The sequence below is a fragment of the Suillus discolor genome (genome assembly GCF_016758755.1).
Source record: "Suillus discolor strain FC423 chromosome Unknown F5147scaffold_2, whole genome shotgun sequence".
Taxonomy (NCBI): Eukaryota; Fungi; Basidiomycota; class Agaricomycetes; order Boletales; family Suillaceae; genus Suillus; species Suillus discolor.
Window position 1 is genome coordinate 651,302 of NW_024541249.1, and position 18,725 is coordinate 670,026.

Sequence of the window (18,725 nt, forward strand, 5' to 3'; positions counted from 1 at the left end):
TACCAGCATACCAATTCGGAGCTTATGATGTATATGGCAACATGTGTTGGGATATTGATGTATCAGCGGAGTCCAAAAGGACTCCGTTGGATGGGAAACAGCGTACCATCTCAACAGATCTCAATTCTCAATACAGACAAAATGGTCAGCTGTTCTGGATGTCAAGAATCATTCTCAGTGACAGGCTACAGTCAACATTTAGCCAAGACTAGACAGGGATCTTGCATGGCTGTTCTCGCAGCTTCTCACACTGCCAACACCTAGCCGAGGAGTCCACGGTCACCTTCACTGGCTCCCACAGAGGATCAACTTGAACCCATATTTGAGGACGACTTTTTCAGTACTTACGGAGAAGATGATATAGAGTGGCTAGGTGATGATAGAAATGATTCTACCGATGAGGAGGAGGGCCTGTATGACTCGGGCGAGTGGGAACCTCCCACACAGGATGGAAATGAATGGGAGCCGATGCACGCGCAGGTAAACCCATAACTGGACGACCTACTCGCTGTGCAAATGCCACATATGGACTTGATGCTGGCAGCACTGTGAACATTTATGCCCCCTTTTCCTCCCAAATGGACTGGGATATCGCTAAATGGGCGAAGCTACATGGTTCTAGCTCAACAGCATTTACTGACTTGCTTAAAATTGACGGAGTAAGTGCTGGTGCACAGGTACACATTCTTGACTGACATCTATGTATGTAGCTCAGTGATTGTCTCGGCCTCTCATATAAGAATTCAAAAGAGCTAGACAAGATCATCGACAATGACCTTCCTGGATGACCAAAGTTCAAGCGTGAACAAATCATTGTTGCGGGGGAAGCATTCAATGTCTTCTACAGAGACATTATTGAATGTATCAAAGTGTTGTACAGTGACCCTGACTTCACTGATTTTCTGGTATTTGCACCCGAGCGTCACTACGCTGATGAAGATCAAACCATACGGTTGTTTCATGACATGCATACCGGCCAGTGGTGGTGGGACACGCAAGTAAGCAAACTATCATAAATCAGCATCTACCTGTTTTATTGATATGATACTTTTTAGAGAGCGCTTGATCAATGACGTCTGGGCGCCACAATTATTCCCATTATTATATCGAGCTATAAAACCCAGATGACGATGTTCAGGAATAAAAGTGCCTATCCCGTCTATCTCACCATTGGTAACATTCCAAAAGAAATTAGCTGAAAGCCATCCCGTCGCGCCCATATCCTCTTGGCATACTTGCCCACTACCCACCTTGAGCACATTGCAAATAAAGCTTCGAGATGCTGTACTATTTCAAACCTTTATCATGCCTGTATGAGTTGCATACTGGCTCCGCTTAAGACTGCTGGTACTGATGGGCTGGTAATGAGTAGTGGTGATGGCGTGGAACATCATTGTCATCCTCTGTTTGCGTGTTTTGTGGGTGACTATCCCGAGCAATTGCTCACTACTGGAGTGAAGGCAATGGAATGCCCGAAATGTAACATTCCTACAGAGGAACTCGGGAGTAACACGGCACCATTTGAAATACGTGACCTTCACACTGTTTTGGATGCTCTTTCCAGGATTGACGATGGTGACCTGGTGTTTGTACAGGCATGTTGCGAAGCTGGAATCAAACCCATCATACACCCATACTGGGAGGGCCTCCCTCATGCAAACATTTTTCAGGCAGTCACACCTGACGTACTACACCAATTGTATCAAGGTCTTATCAAACATCTGCTTGGATGGCTCGCACAAGCATGTGGTGCAGCAGAAATTGATGCATGATGTCGTCGCTTACCTCCCAATCATCATATTTGAATATTTATGAAGGGTATCACCAGCCTCTCGCGTCTCAGCGGTACTGAACGCAGTCAAATATGCTGATTTCTCCTTGGTATCATCATCGATATTCGACTTCCTGGAAACCTTGCTTCGTCTCGCCTCCTCAAGGCTGTGCACGGTCTTCTTGACTTCCTTTACCTCGCGCAGTACCCATGTCATAGTTCTGAGACACTGCTTTTACTGGATGAAGCTCATGCTCTCTTTCACGACAACAAGGAGATATTCATTGACCTCGGAATCTGAAACAATTTCAACCTCCCGAAGCTCCACTCAGCATGCCACTACTCAACTATGATTCGAACTTTTGGGACGACAAATAATTATAATACAGAGTACACGGAGCGGCTACATATCATCGATCTTGCCAAGGATGCCTACCGTGCGACCAATCATAAGGACAAATTTATACAGATGACGAAGTGGCTAGAGCGGAAGGAGAAGATCGCTCATCATCAGCAGTTCATAAAATGGCGTCTTGACGGGGATTGTGCTCCTCATCATCTGCATCCACCTGACTTACACTTTGATCGCACCCAGCAATTGACAAAGCATCCAAACGCTAAAGCCGTCCCCATTCAACAATTGATCACTGACTATGGTGCAACCTACTTTTGACAGGCCCTGCTCGTTACATTGCACAACAACAGAATCCAAATGAGGTGATTACTTGCCAGCGCCTGTAAAACCTTGCTGCAGGTATTCATCTGCCTTTCCACACTGTTCCTGTGTATCACAAGATAAAGTGGTTGTTGACCGATGCTCGGGGACACGGCGATCCACTTGTCACAGTGGATAGTATACATGCTAGACCCCATCGCAATGCCCAACACGAAAATGATGTGGTACCAGCACACTTTGATACTGCACTTATCAATGATGGTACTGGTAGTTTTGTTGGGGTTAAAGGTATAACTTAAAGGCTTGTGTCGTCATGCTTGGATAATAATGTTTTTAGGCTTCCGTGTAGGTCAAATTCGTCTCGTTTTCTCAATTCCAGCATCAGCAACACAGTTTTTGTTCCCTTCAACAAACCAACCCCCAAAGCATCTCATGTATGTGGAGTGGTTTACCCCCTTTCCTGCAACACCGGATCCAAGACATGGCATGTACAAAATTAGTCGGTTAATCAAGTCTGGTGAGAGAGTCGCGAGTATCATTCTGGTGTCAAATATTACCCGCAGCATCCATCTCATGCCAAGGTTTGGAGCCATTGCACCGCGACACTGGACAATCAACAATGTTCTTGAAGAATGTGACACCTTCTTCGTTAATTGTTATATTGATAGGCATAGTTTTGTGATGCTTAGATGATGCACAAATTTTTTAGTTACATTATTCTACATTACTTCATATTTCATATAATTTGTCTATTTTAGCGAAATTATCATAAATTAGAGAAAGTTTTACATACTTAGCCTAAATTTGTAGCAGAGGGTTTTCCTGATGCTAGTATTTACATATATCTACATATATAATGGATGGCTTCATTAGTAAACTACAAACTTCTCCATAGACATTGACATTTTTGACAGTTTCCCACAGTGTGACGGTGGTGAGAAGCGATAAGCTTTCAGAGATGTCACAAGAGTAAGGAATTCAGATGTTCAAGTAACCAGATACAAGATAGGATTCAAAAGCGCCAACTGTTACAATACTAAGTAAGGTACTTATATACAGTAAGGTAATCAGAGGCTCGTGATTATTCTAACAGACATATGATTCTTTCATGTTTCAGATAATGTACATGGCAGGGGGCTTAGTAGCTAGGGAATGACATGGGTGTATCCGTGGGTGTCGCAAGCATCACCCGCACCTGCACCCGCAGGTATACCCACACCCCCATGGCGGGTGCGGGTCTCATGGTGGGTTGGTGGGTAGTATAGTGGCGGGTGTGGCACAACAGTGCCTGTGTCGACTGTGTGGACAGATGAGTCCATGCTGCTGTGCTGCGAAGACGAAGAAGTAAGTACCTGCGCTTGTTGTACTAGAACCCATTCTGAAACTGTCTCCTCCATAACGGAAGGAGTGCCAGGCGTGTTAGATGCACTTGGGGGCTTGGTGAGGGAGAAGCGCTGCGCACGAGCGTCGTGTTGAGAGCGCTTCCGAATAATATCGGATTTCATACTAATGGGACGAGCAGAGCCATGAAGCTTATAGTAGAGGCCGCATCTGTATGTATATAAGAGATTGGTACAAATATAGAAGGAACAACAGATGAGAACTTACACATTGCAAACGGTCTTGCCTTCATTGTCCTTCCTCCACAAAGGAGTTGCAACCAGGACTCGCCACCTCCACGACTCAGCACTACATCCTGGTGGTATAATATATCAATCCTTTCCATCAGTGCATGGCCATGATATATCAGTGCCTTTGGTTTACAATAGTGATATATTACTCTGTACACTGCGCGTTATACCACTGCCCACTTACAGACATGATTGTGATCCGTTTCACAATCGAGATCATATGTACCTGGTCTTCTCTTCATTTCATGCCCGCATCTTTTTGAGTGACTTCTTGTATGAACCTTACAGCCCAATGCAGATATGTTTGAAATTCAAAGAAACGGATTGTATTGAAATAAAAACATAGCAAGAGTAAGTTACGAGGATGGAATAGCCTCCCACATAGATCTAAAATGGGAAGCCATGCTTTGCCGCAGTGAAGCCTGGCGACATGCATATGCAGCTCCACCTTCCACTGCCTCTGGTGACCTGAAAGTACGCCGTGAGCTCTGTGCATCCCACCAGACAGCTTGCCATTGTAAAAAGCCAGCACCCACTGCATTTCTTCACATAGTAATTGAATCTCTTCTTCCCAATGATGTGCTCATGCTCTGGCCCTGCACCATTCAACATGCAAAGCTGTGACGAATTCAGTGAGTGAGAAACAGTCATCACACATACTACTCACAGTCCTGTAGGCCATGTTCTTTGTTGGTTGAGATGCCATGTGTTTTCCAGATCCACGACACTGTTTGCTGGCTAATAGATGTCCTGTCATCTTGTCTCAGTGGGACAGCATCCTTTGCGCGATCGAGCGGCTTGAAAGTGAGCTTCCAGTCATCATCCTTCTGCAACCTTGACACTAGCTTGACAAGCGCATTCCATGCTGCATTGTACTTGGCAGCAAGGGTGTCGATTCGGTTGTCCACGTTGTTGATGATTCCAGTTGCACGAGTATTTGTGCGTTGTCCTCAGATGAACGTGTCCTTGTGCTTGTACAGATGATACTTCATATTAAGGACATGGTGGATGTCATGTAGAGCATCGTTAGCTTGCGCCTTGCGTAAGTCCCACTCGCAATTCAACAAGCAGTCCTCGCAGGGTAGACCACTGGGTATAGCAGACGGGAGAAGCAGATTAATTTTCTGGACCTTGGGTTCGGCAGCGATGTCGTCGGATGAACACAGTTGTGATACACATGGCATGTAGAGTAGTTGCACATGCGACCATGTATCAATACGTCGACGGAGGGAATTGATGTGTTGCCAAAGTGTTGAGTGCTGAGAATCCATAGCGTGTTTCCGATCTTTTTGCTCTCGAACTCAAGACATTGCCTGAGAGAAGTTTAGAAAGATCAGACAAATAAAATTAATTGACATACTGTTGATCTTCAAGTTCGAGCCCTGATGAAATGAGCATTGATGGAGATATGTCGTCATGAAAAGACATGCTCATGCCACGTTCCAGTTTGTCGGCTTCTGCCTTGGACAATGCCAATCGGATGGATGCTTGGCTGACGGCTTATGGTAATCGATTAGATAGTTCCAATCACATATGCACAAACAAACTTACTGGTGACCTTGAGCTCGAATGGATTCGGTTTAGAACGATCGGACTCCCAGGCCTCAATTCCTCCTTCCAACAAGCTAGCTGGCTGGAATTGAGCGCAGCCTCAAAGTCACACAAGTTGTGTGTGTGTTCGAAATGCTCTGAAAATGCAGCCTTGAGCTTACGTGCAAGGGTTTTACCTAAATCAAATCAGTTGCAAAAATGATTGTTCCAGCTGACACGACATACCCATCAAGCATACTTTTTTCCAGTTCCAGTCATTGAAATGGTCGTCAAGAGTGTCGTGCCTTGAGCCAGGACCCATCTCATGAGTGCTAGTTGCAACAGGATTAATGTCGGCCCATCCATGTTCTGGCACTTCGCTGTCTGTTCTCCCGACCCCCTTGATGAAGTTGAACGAGTACATCGTCTGACAGCTCAAGACATGTGCGGGAAGATGGAACTTAGGGACCAGAAAAGTGATGGTTTTCGTGTTGTGATCCAGGTGGTACTGCTGAGGGAATGTGGACATGCGTGTCCACAGGTTCTTGCTCCATTGACACGTGATGTCGTAGGAAATATTGATAACTTGAAGTGTAGATGCCGATTGCATGCTCGAAAAGAACATGTAATCCATATTGACATACCTGTGAATTTGTTTAAAACAGATACAACACGTAGAAAGCAAAAGCTTACCTTTCACCTTTTTGTAGGTCACCAACCAAATTCGGCCGCTTGAAGTTATGTCGCGCGCAATCTATTGTACCTGTGCCTGTTGCTGCAAGACCGCGGGACGCCTTCGTATCAGCCAGGTTGACTGCATTGTGACTTGAACATGTACTCCTCTAAATAAATTATGTTAATAGCCATCTTTGTTCAATAATTTCGACTTGCCTCTTGAACTGTTCGTTCGTGTGAATTCAAGAAAGATTTGTATGCTGTTTCCTCCATGAAAAACGCATAGCCATGGTTGAGTCCAGGATTGATAGCGTCTGAAGAAACATTGCGCCGAGCAAGTCGAAAATTGGCGTCAATTGCAAGGAACAGTGCATATAAGAATCTGCATTCAATAACTTATAAGACACAAAAACAATGAACTACAGACATTAAAACTCACTTTGACTCAGGCGGAACACTTGCCCAATCATCAGGTAAATTCTTTCCTGGATGGGGGCAGGCTGGACACATCACCGCACATGCACCAGGTTGCGTGGCAGCAATAGTTCCAGGATGATGGCCCTGGCCAGACCATTTGATTTGCTTCAAAAAGTGCCACTCTCGCATCATGCGTAGAAGTGACTCGTAGCGATCCTGAATTCACTTGTCAGTTTGCTAGCAGATAAGTTTAAAAAACCATGTACCTTTGGTGTGTGAATGCCTGTATTGTCAGTCAATCGTACAACAGTGTGATAAAACTCGAGGGCTGGATGCTTTGGACTCAAAGGATAGGATCTGGAAGTATTCAAGCACTTGGAATGTTGCAGTGGTCTTGGGTTTGACTGTCATCGCAGGGAATAAGCGGACTTGTAGAAGTTGAGTAATGTGAAGTTGAGCAGTTTCGCAACCGCAGAAATCAAGCCCAATGGTATGAATGCCATTGACGTCAATGACAACAAAATCATTCGTTGAGAGCTGGAGTTGGTTTGCTGCATCAAAGACCAAAGCAATGTCCAAGTTGAATGCGTAAGCCGAGGGATTTGAGTGACATTGTTTGGAAAAAATGACTGTTCCAATACTGCAACAAAAAGTAAATATGATATCAGTGGGATTTGAATCGCGAATTGTCATACCTCGATCTGGTGATATGGTTGCCGCTAATGTATATGTAGGATACATTGATGACATACTAGTTCAGCACCATGACAATCCTTGCATCTATACAGTGGTGATTCATTGCTGCCACAGAAACAGCGATCTTGAGTGTAACTTCCACAGCCCTCCAAATGAATGAATTCTTCAAGGAAAAGTTCAGCATCGGAGTGCCATACACGGAGAGGATCATCCTATGAGAACAAACAATTAGATTGAAAGAAGATCTAGATTGGCATCTGGCAAACATACCCCTGCAGCTTGTTTCCATCTGATGGGTTCCTCTGATATTTCACTCAGATAGTCATTGGCGATCATTTGGATATCTGAAAAATCAAACTCGTCAATCAAATCATTGGGTGGGTCATCTACTGCGTCTCCTTCGAGTTGGCCTCGTTTGGATGGATCAGGAAATGTGTAATAGGCAGTAGACATGGAAAGATGGCCAGCCGTGGAACCCAGCTCAAAGCTAGCATGCTTGTGCTGTTGCTTGTTGCAATGATCTTGTGAGATTTCATTTGCTAGACGATGTGCCACCCTCTGGTGAGTATGGATGTCATTTTCTAGACGACGTGCTGCCCTGTTGTGAGCATAGAATTCCTGACGGTATCGTTCGAGCTCTGTGCAGTGTTTGTTGCTCCTTGCCATGTAGTAGTGAAAATATTGCTTGGTGCCTAACGCCTGCCACCAGCTGTCATAGCTTACTAATTTTTTAAAAAAATGCCAACCAACACCTGTGACCACCACATTAAAAAAGACTGGGGCTTGATGTTATTTTATGATACAGTATATATGTCCACCAAACATTATTTAAATCCTGCTGCATTTCTGGTACAGCAGCTCACCCAAAAACTCTGCCTCAGCAAGGCCAGACACCCCTTCAAACATTACCAGACTTAAGATATCCTCTAAATAGGCAAGTACGGTCCTTAAGAAATGTGTCACCGAGTCCGTGGCAGTGCCACTCTGGCGAAATACCACAGAAATTCAGTATTTGGTCTTGCGCGGGAATTGCATCGTTCAGAAGCTTCTGAATCTTCGTCATTGCATTTTCAATGATGGTGATATCCCCTTTGGTGGAGCAGTCGTCCACAAGCAAACTCTGGACATGGAGATATACAATATCCTTAGTGAATGTGCAAGGGTCATCGCCGACTATCTCCATCATTTGATCCTTGACATTTTTGATGACGAGTAGGCATTCTGGAAGATCACATCTGTAGAACATTAATATCATGTTTCATTTTATATCTATTAATAGCTAAAACATACGGCTTATTTTCATTGTCTGATGAGTGATCAGAATCATTGTCAGACTCCAACATAGACTCATCACTGTCACTGACTGGCAATGCTTTTTTGAGAGCTTTGCAGAGGTCATTTGAGAACTTGGCCTCTGCTCATGCTTCCTTGCTGTTGGAGCTATGGAGCTCTCTGTGTCTCTTAAGAATAGCATCTCTGTGTCTTACCGTGATTGGTTAGGAACTGTCAGAAACAATTAATGAAAAGGTTAAACATACTTGGCGTAATACCGGGCTCGCTTTTCATGTGTGGCAACTCTTTTTGCCTCAGTTGTTGTATGAATAAGAGGTCGAGCCATTTGAACTAGAGAGTAGTCGTAGTATAGGTTGAAAATTTATTTGAAGTTTGAATTGGGCATGGCAAAACAGCTGCAATGAAGGAGTTGGTAGGACCAAAACTCCTGTGCTGAATTGATAGTATTGATATCACAACTCTGTAATAGATCTTGGATTGTCCATTTAAACAATCAGGAGGTTGTTTTTCATATTGACATATTAATCATGAATACACACTCTTTCTACACGAGACGCATTGAGTTAGTACATTACGGTCCTACCACCATTGAGCTATTGAGCACTGAATTAGTCCCTCAGTGCAACACTATCATGGTCAGGACCTAAACCAACACCAATAGAAATCAACCATTCAACTCGAGAGAATCTCAACCACGCAACATATTCACTATAGATCAGATTTAGATGCATCATCTAAATTATAATCCTACTACCATTAAACTATTGAACTAGTCAACAGCATGTTGCAACACTCTGGCGGTCAGACTGAAACCCACACCAATGAAAATCAATCATGTATTCTGAATTAATCACATTCACTGCAGATCTCAACACATTCTTGAACACATCATGATTGATTGACAGTATATATATGACATGAGAAGGTAACGAGATATGAGATACCTTTGGAATGCTAATTAAATATTGTCCACCTCGCATTCAGGAGCCTCTTGGACATCATTGTCAGGCGCTTCCTCACTGGTCCATTGATTTTCCTCCGGAACGCCTTCTCCTTGTGGAGATGAAGGTTCATCATCGCTGCTGTCCTCGTAGTATGTGCGAATTTGGGGGGTGTCTGGGTGGCTGATGTCATCACTCTCTGATGCCCAATTGATCGCATCAGCGGCAGGCAGGTCTTCCTCGGGTGTTTACTTGTGATCCGGTATCATGAGGTCGTTGGGCTGTGCAGCATGGTCAACATTGAGTCCGTGATATGGAGTCTAAATTTAAATGACTAACCGTAAATGCAGCACCTACAATGAAAAGCATGAACTAAACAATCAGCACCGTCAGTGTTGCGTTCCCAACCAATGGGTTGTGGTGAGGTCATTGGTCCAACTGTTGAAGTCCATTATGATTAGAGCCACAGTGATGTCGCAAAAGTGAACTTGCCTTGTCTGCTTTGCACAAGATAGATGGCCTGTAGAAATTGCTCAATTGTAAAACATGGGTGCGGTAGCATTTGCATGCAGCGCCCATGACACTCGCATCTGATGGTGCCATTGTCTTGGTTCATGTCTGTGAAAAAACAGCTATAGTTGGATGGTAGTAAGGGTGGTGAGAGACTGAGAAACTTTACGTGGTCTAGACGCTTCGGAAAAATCCATTAAGATCGTGATTGGCTGGAGAAAAATGAAGGTCTCAGTTGAATTTTGGCTCGCTCCCAATAACTCACCAATTGACTGAAAGGGACGAACTCAAACATAAAAATTTCTTGTGCGTCATATTTTTATCATGAAAGGGTGGTGTGGACTCACGGACTTAATTTAGGAGATGGCTCCTCCGAGATGGACCACATCAGAAGAGCTTGAGTGGCTTCAGAATGAGCTACCCGAGTTTCTGAAAATGCAAAAAGATCAAAAACTTACTCGTTTCTATGAGCTCCTATTTCCGAGGTGGTTTAGTCAGTTTCCAGAATGCTTGAAATATTGGAAACCAACCAGTAACCCTCCTCCGTGCGAAGGGGAGGCAGTTGTTCATCAGAATGATGACAGCAGTGACGCTAATATTAGTGACAAGAGCCGCCTGCTACCACTCACCCCAGAACAAGAAGCTGAGCTTGAAGAGGAAAAAGAGATCCGGTGGAAGGTAAGTTCATATAACAGGTGTTCTGGAAGAGTAGCCACTAAAGGCATAAGCAGAAATTGAGAGAATGGTTCTGGAATCACGCCAAAAGCAAAACAACACTTGGCAACACATCAACAAGCAAAGCATTTGCTCAACTACTGGGCCAGCGTTCTCACGGAGTTCGTGACCTGAAGGCTATTGAGGTCTACTCAAAAACACACTACAAAATGAAGATACAATCACTGGTCGAGGACGACATCCAGCAAAACCAGCTTGATTCCAAGAAGAGGATTGGTGTTGTGCAGAAGTACATAAACAGTTGTTTTGCAGCTGAATCGGAAGACGTGAAGGCAGTGATTTGTGAGGAGACCGTGCAGATCAATGCTTCCAGGAGATTAGGAGGCATTGGGTCAGGTGAGCACACTAAAGAGGAAATTTATCAGTTTGTTTGTTTTTTGTTGTGTTTTCCATTTTGCGGATGTTGATCAATGTCGATCAGTGCTATTCAGGAGCTGCCCATTGTCCTGGGACAGATCTGTGAAGACCTGGCGGTACTGACGGGGGGCTGGCATTATACCATTGTTATGGAGGGTCCTGACCCCATGTGCCAAGGGGATATCATGACTCTAAGGTATGTCTATGGACAATGATATCAGTGCTAAACTTGTTCTCATCTTACTCCTACAGTTTCCACCATGGCAAAGGTCAAGATGGTCTCAGCTTCAAGGCTTCTAGACTGAATTTCCATGAGCAGTACCTTGTGCCATTTGAACAGCATCTCAGAACTGTATTTGGTCGACCTTTGGTGGAGTCATCTTTGTCTTCATCAATTCTCAAGCCACATTTGCCGGTACCTTCTAACTCCACATCACCAAATGCCCAGAACAACTCAGCAGTTGAACCACCTTCCTCTGTTCAAGCCAACAGTAACCTCAATGCAGGTCCCAATTTTTCTGAAATGTATACCTTCCCTCAGGGCTCTCTAATGGACCCCAATTTTCCAGTCGCTGTGGCTGAGATTGAGAAGTTCATTTCTTCGATTCCTCCACTGATAGTTGATAGCCCAGATAATCAATGGTGGAACAGCCAAAGCCAGGACATGCAAATGGCTGCGCCACCACTCATAAACCCTCCTCTGACTGTGCCTGGATCGCCTATTGAGTTGCCCATGCAGGGCCAGAACAACTCATTGGTAAGCTATTCATCCACCCCACCCTGTATTTGCAGACCGCACTTGAATGACTTCGCATCACCTTTGTCCATGTCTCCTCGACTCCCTCCTGTTGACTCCCTTCACACAGCCAACAATGAAGGACATAGTCTACCAGCTGCTGCGTCTCCTCGACTCCCTCCTGCCGACTCCCTTCACACAGCCAACAATGAAGGATATAGTCTACCAGCCGCCACCAACTCTGATTCTCTTCCATCTGTTTGCGGCATACCTGCACCTCTTAAAGACGCCACTGCTATTCCCACTGTGCCAGACGTCTTGCTTAATGCAGGAAGTGTTCCTCCAACTTCTGGCGCTCCTGGAAGACGCTCTGTACGCATGACATGACCATCAACATGTGCTGAGTATGCTAACAAGATTGGCGATAACACCAAACCCCTCACTTCCAAATGCAAGCGCAAAGGTGCGGCGTCAGGTTCCACAGCCCATCCAGTCGCTGTGAAAAAGTACGTGTTCCAATGTTCTAGCCGTTTTATCATGCTAAACTTCAATCTGTGCAGGTCTAAAAAATAATCACATTTCTTGCAGTACATATGCCTCGGCACTTTAATGCCTTCGTGTCCTATTTTACAATTGAAAACATGTAGTTATTGTGATAACAATTATTTACTCTATGCTCAATGTCAAGTTAATGTTACCTTGCGAACTTTGGAAGAATTTGCCTTGAGCATACAAAGTTGAATGAAAGATCACATGAGTTGGACACACTGCGACAGACTGAACTCAATGAAGTTGAACAAAAAATCATGTGAGTAGCACAGATTGAAATCAACGAAGTTGAACAAAAGATCATGTGAGTTGGACATGCTGCGACAGACTGAAATCAATGAAGTTGAACGAAAGATCATGTGTGTTGGACACATGCGCTTTGCTGAAAGACTGAAGTCCAACGAAAGATCGCGTGATTTTTAAACAAAATCGAAAGCAAAATACATTTTGATACAGGGCTACAAAGTGGAGAGTACAGAGAATATTAATGACGAAGTGCTTTCTAGCCCTATTCCTCACATGAATCTAGGTAGGGAGATTATGTTGGTCAGGTCTACAGGAGCAGCATGGGCATAATACAAGGCACACCACAAAACGTGGTAGGTCGGAGGAGCGGAAACAAGAGACACCTGGCTCATGCCTTACTATATCATATATGAGTAAAGTAATTGAGTACGCAGTGCATGGCTATGCAGAGACAAGATGGAGATCTAGATTTCCACAAAAACAAAGCAGCGCAATACCCAAATCAGACCTGACCAGCATCTCTGTTCTTAGATATGGGCAACGGCCCCACAAAATCTATTCCTATTGCCTCCCAAGGGTGGGAGGGCACTGTTAGTGAGTTCAACAGCCCATAGGGCTGTTGATTGGATGACTTACTCCATTGACAGGTTGTGCAGGACTCGCAATAGGTGTGGACATCCTGCACCATCATTTTCCACCATATGTGGTCACAAAGATAACTGAGCATCTTACGTGCTCCCAAGTGAGCTAACAAGGAGTGTGCCTGGCTGATGACTGTCTCTTGTAGCCTTCATTCCTCAACTTTGAGATCTGGTACGCACGTAACCGTTCTGTCTTTAAGTTTGATTCATATAATTCCGTCTTTTACTTCAAAGTTTTTGAATGCCTTAGGTGAGTCCAATATGTTCTTCAAAAACAGATCCAGATGGTACTGATGTCTTATGTCTCCCATCAGCTCCTCTTGTGGATATACCAGTAATGGTATCCCTACTAATGAATGCTCGGTAAGTCCATCCTCTAGGGTGATATTAGAGCCACTGCTAATGGGTTCCAAAGGGTCAGGTTGGTGAGCGTCTACACTCTTCCCCCCCTTCTTTCATTCTCCTGGGCCCAGGAGGACGAAACGATCTTTCACATGTCAGGCAAACTCAGCCCCAGTCTCAGGGCGCCCAGGCTCCGCTGGCGCTACCTTCGGGTGTCCCTTCCTGGGCGCTGGTGCGATGGCCACTTCCTCTGGCACTGCCAGGACCCCCTTTCTAACGGCCATTCTCTTCACGCTGTCAGACCCCATGACATACAGATCCAGCATCACCAGCTGGTCTTGCGTGCTCGCAACGCGTTGGGCCACACATGCACTCCTTCGAGGCTTGGTTGCCAGTGCCTCCTCGCCCACGAGGAAAGGCATCGATGCCAGGTGGGCCACTTTGGTGAAGGCATTACCAATGTCATGTTCCGTGTACTCACAAGGAGTTCGCACAGTTCCAGGCGCGTCAAACGCATACATTCTCAACAGCGTGTCTGGCAACAGGTTCTCGACACCTGGTAAGTACTTTACTTCGAAATCAAATTCACTTATCTTCTCAATCCACCTTGCTTGTCTGCCAGATAGATTACGCTGGTTCAGCAGGTGAACCAGCCCCTTGTGGTCTGTAAGCCACACAAACCTCGCACCCTGTAAGATGTCCCTATGCCTTAACATCATTTCAACCCCCGCTAACATTTCCTGTTCATGCACAGGGTAGTTGCGCTGGGCCGGGTTCAGCTTGGCTGAATAAAAGGCGGCCACCTTGGCCGTACACCAGTCTGCGCCCTGGGCAACCACACCTCCTATTCCTCCCAAACAACTGTCCGTCATCATGTAGATGGTAGGCGCCTCTGGACTGTACACCAAGGGCATGCGACAGTGTGGCGCACAAGTCGCCACATACTGCTTAATCGTTTCAAAGGCGTGTTGCTGGGCATAGTCCCACTTAAAAGGTACAGCATCCCCAGTTACTTCCGACAGCACACCTAACAGGATACAGACTCGATAGATGTCATCCGCCAAGTACCCTATGGAACCGATGAACCTTGATGATATCATAATCTATTCGGACACCCTACATGAGCACATTGAGCATGTCAAGACCATTCTAAAAATATTGGACTGGGAGAAACTGTACCTAAGTCAAAAGAAGATTCAGTTCCTGTGCAACGATGTCAAGATCCTGGGTAGGATAGTCAGAAGGGATGGCATACGGATGGACCTGGAGAAGGTCGACAACGTCCTGAACTGGAAAACGCTGACAAACCGTGACCTTTGTCGTGGGTACACATCCATCCAAGTGCCAAGGTACTCGCCAAACAGGTAATTCATCAATGCCTGGTAAGTTGTGGGCGCGTTACAGTCACCCTGCTGAAGAACATGACTAACCATATTTCCATCAGGCGTAGTCATAGCAGTGTGGTGCACGTGCTCCGGCACCACCCTTATCTGCTCATATGCATCCTGTCCGTCTAGGACGGACTTGAATTTCTTCCCAGCAACTCAGCGCAGGATGCCCTCCATGTTCGGCAGAGGTGACATCAACTTCCTAGTGTTCTTATTTCGCTCACGCAAGTCCACCACAGTACGTAGTTTGTCTGATCCTGGCTTACGGATAAACAGCATGGGAATAGTGTTCCCGGCGCTGGTGACTTGCCAGTGACCTGAGGCCAGGTACAATCTCCGCTTGTCCGCCCACTGTGGTCTCAAAGGTTCTGGGCAGTGTGATGGTCGCCACAGGTAGATCTTCCCCTCATCAATGAGGGGGATTGTGTGATTGATTGCACACAAAGGAGGTAGGTTCGTTTCGCTCACTTTAGCACATAAAGGCTGAGCTAACTCGTTTAATTGAGCACGAACTTTATCCAGGTTCTCTTTGTAGACCTCGGACATGCGGGACTCCAGCATGGTGACTTGTTCGCCCTTCATGGGCTGCTGATCGACACTTCCAATTACGATTCTTGGTGGGTTCATATGGGAAGCTGTATATGGCATTGTCATGAGTGAAAAGGCTCATGGTTGGTATAAGCATAGCAAATATATTGCATTGTAATGGGGTCATTATGGAGCATGTTGAAAATGCCAGCAGTGCTATGTTACTAAGTGATTAATTAATGTGTATCAGGTCAGGAATTCCTTGTGACCCTCAGTCTCATCATTGCTTGTGTACTCGTTGCATCCACCACTTCCATACCTATCAATCCATGATTCTCCTTCCTCCCACATGTCATCCTCGGCCTCAACAGCATGTTCCTTGCCTTTATTATGAGTCCCTGGGCTGGGTATCTCTGATTCCTTGTAGGAATTGAGGAGTCCAAGGAGTGGTAGAACAGTCCATTTAGTGTAATTGCGAAGGATTCTGGCTCGCCTTTGTCCCATATTGCCAATAACACTCAGCACATCCTCTAGTAGATGTATTACTTGGCTCAATGAAACTACCCTCACATCTAGCAGGGGCATTTTGAGTTTGCCAAGTTGTGTTCTGGTCTTTTGGCATCAATCAGTCCAAGCAGCACCCTGACTTTTGGATAGTCTGGAAGTGATGCGCTAGGGATCTAGCATGCAGATTTAAAGTGGTGTGGCTGTGAAAGTGGTGGAGGACTAGGAGTCTTTGACCTAGCTACAGTAGGATCTGCTGTTATATTCTGTATAGTAACATGGACTTCAGGTGATGATCCTGATGTAGGACTGGAAGTCCTTACAGCCTCATGGAGGCTATTTGTGCAGTATCCCTCAGCATCCTATTGCTTTACTATATGAAGTGCAGCTTTCCTGCAAGCCACGCTTAGCAGCCACTACTTTCCTGTGATGGCTGCAGCATTCCTGCGCACATGCACAGCTGTGCTGAGCTGCGCTTTTCTCGTGCTTCATCAGCTGACATTTCACATCCATCCATAGTCCAAAACCAATCCAATGGTACATTACTCCATGATTATAGCATCATCATCATCCGAGTAGAGGAGAATCGTCTCCAACACTTAGGGGTCAAACCCAATATTTTGTAGTTCTTAGTTGACATTGCGAATATCATCGTTCTTTCACCATCTGTATCCATCATTGTTATTATTGTGCACATCGCTCGCTTTTCCGACACTCGCTATAGCATTACTATTAGTTTCTGATAACCCAAACCCAAACCCGATAACCCAAACCCAAAAAACATCGGACCCGACACTTTTGCATCGGACATCGTAATTATACCTTCGGACATTGTTTCCCGCGCTCAGATTATTGACCTCACATCACCCACTGACCCCCAAAACTATTCCCAGACTGCAGACCCCTGGGTCGAACGCACTTGTCTGCAAGTATAGCAGATAGACCACAACATAAAGATATCAGTTTGGAGCCATCTTTGTATAGCCCCACTCTGTGTTGTATACCTACAGCGCAGTTCAGGATTTGGTCACAACCTCGATGATGCTTGGGATGATGCCAGTATGTTTGATGATGCAGGCACTTTCGATGATGCCAGCACTGGTGCTACTGGAACTTCCAAGTTTGGTTGCATCATTGACAATGCTGGGCTTATTTCGGTATTCAGTCACATTGGAGGGTACTGTGGGTACTGAGGCTGGCCAGCATATTGCTGGACAAAATGTGGTGGAGCATAATGGTGCGCATAGTGGTGCAGTATTGGTGGGTAATGCTGCATGAAAGGTTGAGGACAATGTGGTGGCTGCAGCAGTGATAGTGACGAGGATGCAGATACATATTGGGTGTGCCAGAACCCAGAGAGGTGGTGATATGGTTGGAAAGATGGGCTTCAAACTCATGTCCCGAGGAGGCTCTTATAGTTTTTTTTTACTGTATTGTACCATAATTTGAATTGATGTATCTGTGAACCTGCAGCATATACTGTTAGGACAGAAAATGATTACTATATTTTATAAGTCAATTTTACTGGTGAGTGTCAAGTGTGTGCATGGACCATATTTGCTTATATATAGCATGATTACAAATTACACAACCTCTCACTTCCTGCAACAATGTCATCACCTGTAACTCCCTCAAATAGATCTCTTACCCTCCCCATTCATCCCACTTCTCCCTCTGACACTTCCTTCTTTTATAGAATCACAGTGGGTAATAAGGTCTCAGATGATACACTGAAGTCATGTGCCAATCTCTTCAGCTCCAGCTACAGTATTTGGGGTGATCAAGCAAGTACAATTTCTAAGTTCACCAAAGCCAGTTAGTAATCAAGATACATCCTTGGCCATTACTGAGTCCTTTACATAGGGCAAAAGGTGAAGATGACTGGTGCAAGACTACAAGCCCAATGTTTGTCTCACCTAGAGAATACTGTCCTGGTGACCTGCCACCTCTAGGTTGATCCGCTTGAAAGTGAAAGTCCCAAACTTTGTGGTCATGCATTTGCTTCCATGTGAGATTATGGTGAAAATAAAGGTAGGCATCCAACAGACATAGTTTCAATGCCAATGTTCAAGAACTCAATTGCAAGCCTCTCATGGCTTGATCTAGCCTACAACTATGATAAAATATTATGTCCTGTGCTATCTTGCTGCAAACTGGGATTAATTTTACTGAAATATTGCCTTGGATTTCAGGCAACTAGTATCACTGTGACACTGGAGGTGCAAATTTTCTTTAAGCCATAACATGCTTCTCATCAACATATGCCTGGACTACCAAGAATACTGCCTGATAATGGGCCAGATAAGCCCACTGTCCTCATCATCACATGAAAAGTTGCTCCTTTGGAAACCATGCAATGGCAATTGAACAACATGAATCTAGATCCGACGATGGACTAACTAAAGGAGATTTTTTCTTCCTTGATTATAACAGGGTCTACAAGACTGATTTTGATAGTAGTTGAAAAAGTCACCTAGCACTTCAGGTACATGTCTCAAACTTTTGTAATTTATGTCAAACTCTGAATTTTTTTTCAAAGTTTTACTCAAAACAACATCT

General features: G+C 44.9%; 5 protein-coding genes across 5 annotated transcripts; 3 read left to right on the plus strand and 2 right to left on the minus strand.

Moving 5' to 3' along the window:
* Positions 1-578: 578 nt before the first annotated feature.
* F5147DRAFT_742050 (uncharacterized protein) lies at positions 579-3,140 on the plus strand (the record flags this gene model as incomplete). Its single annotated transcript, XM_041439523.1, has 9 exons — positions 579-659; positions 795-998; positions 1,203-1,749; positions 1,844-1,845; positions 1,938-1,989; positions 2,104-2,427; positions 2,448-2,488; positions 2,567-2,735; positions 2,785-3,140. 9 exons carry the CDS (start codon positions 579-581, stop codon positions 3,138-3,140), a joined length of 1,776 nt encoding a protein of 591 aa, XP_041299525.1.
* Positions 3,141-3,853: 713 nt separating this feature from the next.
* Positions 3,854-4,102, minus strand: F5147DRAFT_528179 (uncharacterized protein; the record flags this gene model as incomplete). Its single annotated transcript, XM_041430040.1, has 2 exons — positions 3,854-3,998; positions 4,056-4,102. Coding segments are annotated over 2 exons (192 nt in total), but the record flags the coding sequence as incomplete, so codon positions are not given.
* Positions 4,103-5,425: 1,323 nt separating this feature from the next.
* On the minus strand, positions 5,426-9,525 carry F5147DRAFT_742051 (uncharacterized protein; the record flags this gene model as incomplete). Its single annotated transcript, XM_041439524.1, has 8 exons — positions 5,426-5,460; positions 5,855-6,252; positions 6,302-6,450; positions 6,509-6,665; positions 6,723-6,916; positions 6,967-7,035; positions 8,911-8,954; positions 9,507-9,525. The coding sequence occupies 8 exons, from the start codon at positions 9,523-9,525 to the stop codon at positions 5,426-5,428; spliced, it is 1,065 nt and encodes a 354-aa protein (XP_041299527.1).
* A 978-nt stretch (positions 9,526-10,503) lies between these two features.
* Positions 10,504-12,541, plus strand: F5147DRAFT_767172 (uncharacterized protein; the record flags this gene model as incomplete). The annotated part of the gene is made up of 6 exons (XM_041440846.1): positions 10,504-10,818; positions 10,872-11,239; positions 11,297-11,428; positions 11,485-12,340; positions 12,386-12,474; positions 12,529-12,541. 6 exons carry the CDS (start codon positions 10,504-10,506, stop codon positions 12,539-12,541), a joined length of 1,773 nt encoding a protein of 590 aa, XP_041299528.1.
* Positions 12,542-17,255: 4,714 nt separating this feature from the next.
* F5147DRAFT_647600 (uncharacterized protein) lies at positions 17,256-18,118 on the plus strand (the record flags this gene model as incomplete). The annotated part of the gene is made up of 5 exons (XM_041433212.1): positions 17,256-17,426; positions 17,640-17,693; positions 17,738-17,778; positions 17,863-17,981; positions 18,030-18,118. 5 exons carry the CDS (start codon positions 17,256-17,258, stop codon positions 18,116-18,118), a joined length of 474 nt encoding a protein of 157 aa, XP_041299529.1.
* Positions 18,119-18,725: the final 607 nt, after the last annotated feature.